At 32.6% G+C, this 7,426-nt stretch overlaps 1 protein-coding gene across 1 annotated transcript; it reads left to right on the top strand.

The window, feature by feature from the left end:
- The first annotated feature begins 1,629 nt into the window (after positions 1-1,629).
- Positions 1,630-2,881, top strand: LOC132757818 (uncharacterized). The gene is made up of 2 exons (XM_060749253.1): positions 1,630-1,746; positions 2,549-2,881. Exons 1-2 carry the CDS (start codon positions 1,702-1,704, stop codon positions 2,879-2,881), a joined length of 378 nt encoding a protein of 125 aa, XP_060605236.1. The 5' UTR covers positions 1,630-1,701.
- Positions 2,882-7,426: the final 4,545 nt, after the last annotated feature.

Here is a 7,426-nt window from a genome sequence, read left to right as displayed (position 1 = left end):
GGACAAATATGTGAATGTAAGATATAATAAGATAATTTGAAAGTTTGTTCAAAATTAACTGTAAAACATTCAGTAAATTACATTTAAAATGGCATGATAATGTAGGTCGGTGCGTTCGAAATTGTTTAATTGTTTTGCTTTATTTATCAGTAAGATGATGTAAATGCCATGAGTTTATACTAATTTCGAAATATTTTATCTGAAGAAGTCACGATAAACTTCGTCAATAAAAGTAAACATTGCAAACACACCCATATTTAATACAGTTACCCAAATGGGCCACGTTCCAATTTTTATTTTGCAAACATGAATGAACTTGGGGATCATGAAACTTGTCAACTGAAATCGCCCTATGTGAAATATATAGTCCCACTAAATTTTGTCACGCTAGGTTACTTAAGAATTTGAATTACATTGTCGACCTTATACATCCTTCTATTGCAAAATGTTTAAATTCCCCGGTCTTCTCAATGTAAAAGTAACTTCAACGCGGATAACCGAGCATACTTCCTGTTCTCGCAATAAATGTACAAATTTAAAATATATGGGCAATAAGTACTCATATAAGTGCAAGACATTGTACAACTTGAATTATATAGGCTTGAAAGATATGACACAATATGATTTCGTATGAGAAAGTTAAACATCTAATTTCTTGTACAATATCATGCTTCTATATCCAAACACTGTCTTAATATATAATATGTTGAAGCTCTGTCTCTCATTACATTGAGTTACCATTTTTTTGCTTTTCATGAATGTGTAATTACATAAATATGTATGTTTTTATAGAACTGGGCAGTACTTCTTAATCATATACATTGTTGCTACATTTTATACAGTAATCAAAAAGTTTATTTTTAACAAATAAGGTTGGACATCTGACTCTCCCTTTCCCTGCCCGAATATTTTTTATCCCGGGCATATTATAAGTTAAAAAGATGTCTGACAGGCTCTTTGGCCATATAACATGTCAAAAAAAACTTTACAACAAATTTCCTTGATTAGAGAAAAAATGCAATTGCTTTATGACTCGAAACCCCGTAAAAAAAACAACGTAAAAAGTAGCTAGGTTAATTAAGTGATGCAACCTGACCTGGATTGTTTTCAAAAACCCGAGTTATTAAACTTATTTAATAACAAGTTTTGTTGGTTAATAGCCATCGAACTACATGTATGTATGTTTTAAACAACTTGAAAACCTGCCAAAATTAGTATATTGACACTTTAAGATAAAAATTCCATTAGAAAGAGGTCAATCATGTTTTGAAAATATATTGTTAGTAATCGATATTACACGTATTGATATCAAATCATTGTCAACATACAGATTTTATATTTCGATAAGAAGAAATGTCACAAACTTGATATAGACACAATAATAAAAACAACTTGCGAATAATAACTTATAATTAATGAATTTAAATAGCAATTCACTTCAATATTAAAGTGGCCATTCGTGATAAACGAAACTTTCATAAGCAAAATCACAAAACTAAAGTCTTTATAGCACCGTACGCTCGACTTAGCTAATGACTTGAAGGGGAATGTCGTCTGCCTGCAACAGAATGTGAAATGTAATATTACGGAAGCCCATAAGTGCCATTTTGTCTTAGGACTTTTGTCTTATGACTTATGACTTGTGTATTATGACTTGACAAAAAAGCGGCAAAAGGGCAAGTTTCATCACATGCACCCTTCATGGACGTTGGAGGTAAATCTGATAGTGAAGCAGAAGACGATTTGGTAAGTGTTAAATTTAAAAAGTATGACAGTACTGTATTTCTCCTAACTTGAATAATTATCTCCCATACAAGGTTAGGTTTCGAATATATGGGTCATCTCAGATGAAAAAATAGGTCACAGGGCACAACAATCGTATTAACTGTTAAAGTTTAAGTATCAAAATATTTGCAATACTGACACATTTTTAAAACATGTGTGAAACTTTATTCTGTATAAATATAAATTATTTCTCCTTCAGGTAAATGCGAGTAGTAAACAATGCGAGTAGTAAACGTATTCATGCACTAGTTCAGAACATAGCAGGCCACTAAGAAGAAAAAAGACCCAGAAACATTGAAAAAGATTAACTTATGGAGATCCATTGATGGTAAACATGTTGGACATTCATCTTCTACCTGTGACTCTCTTTACAAAGGAAAAACAAGAAATTGGTTATTTGAGTGTTCAGTACCTGTATACGATGCAATTTTGATTTAAGCAGTCATAGTCTTACTTATCAACCCGCCCGCTTATATCAACAGACCGACGGTTTGTTGGCGAGGCTATGTTTTCCGTGATTGTGTATAAAATTTTCAGGCCATTTAATCAAACTCCGTCTTTGTTTAATCTTTTTTCTCCTAGCAACATTTATATGATTTCAAAAAAAAAACAACAACAAAAAACTACACACTGATAACTATGATGTTTGAATAATTATTGCAATTGACATTTTATACAGCAGTGTTTTTATAAATTATATATTTTGTCTGACATCTTATAAGTATGAATAAGAGCTTATATGTATACGTACTCTGTTTTCCAGATATCACAAGTGAATATGTTGGCGTTCCATAGCTTTTGGTTTTGTCTTTGGATACAACAGGTTAACTCTGTATTAGGAGTGACACCTTCAAACATACCAGACACATCGACAGCAGGAAGTACACGGCTTGAATTAGTGAAACACTATTTTTACTGTGGGTTTTCATATCCGGAAATTATTCTTTTGTTGTTTGTTATAAATAACATTAAAATATCGTTGCGAAAGCTTAATAGAGTACCTAAATGTAACAACTTACGACGTCGAACTGGATACACACCAGATCACATTGTTCTTGATTATATTTCCAAGGAAATTGAGACAAGTGGTCAGTGAATTGGTTATTGTTCGATGTTGAAACGCTTGACAAATGAACATAAATTAAGAGTTCCTAGAAATAAAGTTCTTTCATTTATGAAAACTATTGATCCTGAAGGAATTAATTTTCGGAAAGCCCACAGAATTAAAAGACGCAAGTACAGAATAAAGGGGCCAAATTATGTATGGCACGTAGACGGTTACGATAAACTGAAACCATATGGCTTTTGTATACACGGTGCTATTGATGGTTACAGTAGAAGGATACTTTGGCTAGAAGTGTCACAAAGTAACAACAACCCTGCAGTCATCGCTATGTATTATCTTGAAGCGCTGAAGACGCTTCGGGTTGTTCCCCGAATTCTTCGTTGTGATAAGGGAACAGAAAATTCAACTCTGTCTTTGCTCCAACCGTTCTTCTGGTACAATGATACAGATAGTATATCGGGACTTAGAAGTTTTATATACGGAAAAAGTGTTTCAAATCAACGAATAGAGGCCTTGTGGGGAACTATGAGACGCCAAGGAATTCAATGGTGGATTTCCTTTTTCAAAGATTTAAAAGACAATCAAGAGTATGATGAATTAAATCCTTTACATGTTGAATGCTTGAAATTCTCTTTTATGCACTTGATTCAGGCCGAGCTTGACAGAATAGCGGTTAATTGGAACTTACATTCCATTCGTAAACAGAGAAATTCTGAGGTACCAAATGGAAAACCCGATTTAATGTACTTCGTTCCGGAATTGTTTGGCGGACACAATTATGGAAAGATTGTAGATCAAAATGATGTTGATGCTTGTTGCGAAATGTACGGCTTATGTAGGACAACATGCATTAAAGAACTTCAAGATTTGGTAAAATTACTAAAGCCTGACATCCGCATTCCCATGGATGTACAAGATGCTCTAGAACTATACAGGGAACTACTGGAACTTATTGATGAAGCCATTGAATAATTTCTCTCATATGTGCTCTGAATAAATTCTCTTCAAGTATCAGATATTTAATATAATTCATTTAGATCGTTTGCGGAACAAGTTCTTGCCAAGGTTTTCTTTTAATCAAAACCCTTGAACCAACCAGTACTGGTGTCATATGAAGAAACATGGAGATGGCTCGAGTAGGACTCGAACCCATAGTCCTTAGGTTGAGGGGCAGACACATTAACCAAGAGGCTACCGCTCCCCTTTCCCCTTGCTTAAAAGAAATGGATTGTAGTACGAAACGTAATGTTGTGTAAGCTTGTTCCTCCGCAAAATGGGTTTTCATATGGAGTTAAATAAAGGAGTATGTAAAAATCATAAAGTAGAGCAATTTATTATATCTTACAATAATTAAGTCATGAAATAAATTCAAGTTTGAAAAAGAAACAAAACCAAATGCTATCAGATAGTATCAGATGTTAATTTTGAATTGCTTTTGCGTAGTGTATTGGTAAATTCTGCGATCTCACTTTTGAGTTATGTGCCTTTGAACCAGAATCTTTTACTTACTTGAGGTCAATTCAAGGACATTAAAGTAATACAAAGAAGAATGAAACACGAGGCTATTTGATCTGATAGCTATCTGATACAAGGGGGCTAAACTAGTTACATGCTTGTTCCCAAAATGTTGTTCTGAGATGCCCACAATGTAACTTCCAAACATGCAGATTTTACAGGATATATGTCTTAAAATATTGTTATATTATATAAATGTATATAATTGTCTATTATATGATTTAAAATTCATACACAACATAAAAAGTAGTTATGTAAATTAAAATTACATAAACTCATATCTATTCTGTTTCCCTTTTATAGGTTTTTCCATAGAACTTATTCAAACAACCCTTGAAACTTCACTGGTGGATATCAAAACATGAATATTTGTTACTAACACGAATCATTTTATCTTAAACTATGTCCATTTGTTTTATTTCCTTGCTATGTTTAAAGACTAACACTTTCAAAAAATATTGTTTTAAGGAAAAGAGCTCGCTTATATGAAATATAATCAGATAAACAAAATTAAATGGTTTTAACGAAATATATTGACAATTATTTAAGTCTTTAAGTAAAAAAATAAACAAGTGTTAACTTAAAACCAACTTTCTTTTCGGCATACAAACTTAAATATTTTGAAATCAGTCATAAGTTTTACTTAGATTTAAACAAATTGAAAATACTTATATCAAAGAAACAGAAATAATTATAGTTTTGAAAACAGCCTAATACAAAACAAGAACTATCACTAAATGTGATTAATACCCCCGCAAGACTGCTTCGGAAATGATGGAGTTATTAGTAATATAATTAGTATCAACTGTACTGTCATCCAGGGACTGAAGTCATACTCGGTCAGTAAAAATCTCCTGAGTTGCATGACAAGTGTATGTTGAAAGTTTTATTTTTTTCTGCCAGCAAAGCTTGAGAGTCCACCCTTACAGCTGCACATTCATAAAGTGTATCTTTATCTGATACTTCACCAAGTATTCACCAGGATCAGTTACGGGGATTAAGCAAAGGTCAAGTCCACTTGCAAAGAGTTCGTTGTTTTTATACCACTGAAAATATGCACCAGAATTATGTTCTTTATAAAGTACTCCAAGTATGATTTCCTTGTTTTCTTGCCTCTCAAAACCCACAATCTGGTCAGGTGTATGAATTATTCCTTTTGCATTTGATGTAGCTGTTGGATATTCAAAGTGGTTAGAACTCGGATCTGCTTGGCTCAAAATAGAGATCTTGTTGACTGTTATGGCTGTCACTTTGAAACTATTTTCCAGTGGATTATACCCATCTCTTTCTCTGTCAGGATCACTTACAATTGTGTCAAGAAATCAGTCATCAATGGTTTGACAGATTTTTTGTGAACATTCTGCTGTGTATGATGAGTTGCAAAGTTTAGTGTACTTTACACATATTTCACCAGGTGTTTGGTCATTCACTATCAATGATGTTAAAGGAACCGGAATGCTTTTATCATCTACATGCTGTCTAACTGGTTCTTTACCGTCAATCTCCTGTTTTTTTAGATGTTCTCAAATATAAAAAGTACTAAGAGGAAAACACGCCGATAGACTTCAAGTATGTTTGCAAATTACATTCTTCCCCATTTGGCATGACAAATTTTGAGATTACTTCTCCGTTATATGTAGACAGGTTTTCTACCATATCTGATAACTTTCCTATATCATTTTTTTCCATCTGGAAAGAAAATGCTAGTTGCATAATTTATAACTGTCTGAACAGTTTGCTCTTCTTCTTTTTTAAATTCGTATATTCTTGTACCGCCTCCTCTCCGTGCGGTAACTTGTCTTAACTTCCCACGAGTTTCATGAAGCCATCCAAGGTGCAACTTATATATGGCATGTCTACCAGTACCTCGCCGTTTCTGAAAGAAGAAATAATAAGCTATCTAGGATAATTTATTGAAAATACACCAAGGGATATATAGAAATTTGATGAATCTTTCAACCATCATAACTGAATCTCATAGAAAACTTAAATGTATACGTCATTTAATAAAGCGCCCAAAAATATGTGTCACTCACATAAAAACTTGCTGTTTATTTCTTTCAAAAAGTACATTATTTTACGCAATGGTCGTATTCATTGATTCGTTAAATTAATCTAGGTTTTGACAAAATCAAAACACAGTTACCTGACAAAAATTTTAACCAAGTGATCTAGTATTTACCACTCATTTAATGTCCAATATTGAGAATACCTTATGAACACTTTGAACATGTTTCATGAAAATCACAAAAGAAATGTTACCCTGTGTTAAAATACAGTCGCGAGCAACCAGTGAGCATGATGACTGTGTTACCTGATTATTGCAAATTAATAAGCAATTGTATTGTTCTGTAAATTTTTCAGCTACTTTGTAGCATGTTACAGTTATTGTGTAGCAGGAGACACAAACATCAAACAGACGGATGGACACACAGACACCTGCATGGTCTTAATTTGATTTGACTTCTTGACTTCATTTTTGATTGCACTCGACCAGCTTTCAAATAAAACATTTATAGAGATGAACATTTTGTCAATGTATCACAAAGGTCAGAACGTATTTTGACTTTTGAATTATGTCTTATGTATTTTGACTTTTGTATTATGTCTTATGTATTTTGACTTTTGTATTATGTCTTATGTATTTTGACTTTTGTATTATGTATTTTGACTTTTGTATTATGTCTTATGTATTTTGACTTTTGTATTATGTCTTATGTATTTTGACTTTTGTATTTTGTATCATGACATATGTAATACGGCTTATGTATTGTGTATTACGGGTTAAGAAGTATGCATCATTTGATTTATACAGACATGTAAGAAGTCTCGCAGCTTGCTCATCTATTACCCTATCTCCTTGGTGATAATTTTACTTGCGAATACTAAATTAGACTGCTATTTGCATGTCGGTTCTGTGCCAAAATAATCATAAATGTTCAAACTGTTTTCTACAATTGAATCTTAGTTCTTCGAATTATTTTTTTAATAGAATAAAAGAAGATTTTGCAAGTAGGTTATTTACAGTGTTTATTTTTATATTATGTAGTTAAACATTGC

The sequence above is a fragment of the Ruditapes philippinarum genome, unplaced genomic scaffold (assembly GCF_026571515.1).
Source record: "Ruditapes philippinarum isolate M1 unplaced genomic scaffold, ASM2657151v2 ctg252_1_1_1_1, whole genome shotgun sequence".
Taxonomy (NCBI): Eukaryota; Metazoa; Mollusca; class Bivalvia; order Venerida; family Veneridae; genus Ruditapes; species Ruditapes philippinarum.
Note: the sequence above shows the minus strand (reverse complement) of the source record. Positions and strands in the feature narration are given on the sequence as shown.

Bases quoted from the DNA above. Each gene is read 5' to 3' on its own strand.
- LOC132757818 (XM_060749253.1), top strand. From the start codon at position 1,702: ATGGACGTTGGAGGTAAATCTGATAGTGAAGCAGAAGACGATTTG. The intron at 1,747-2,548 runs GTAAGTGTTAAA...TCTGTTTTCCAG, and splicing joins GTGAAGCAGAAGACGATTTG to ATATCACAAGTGAATATGTT.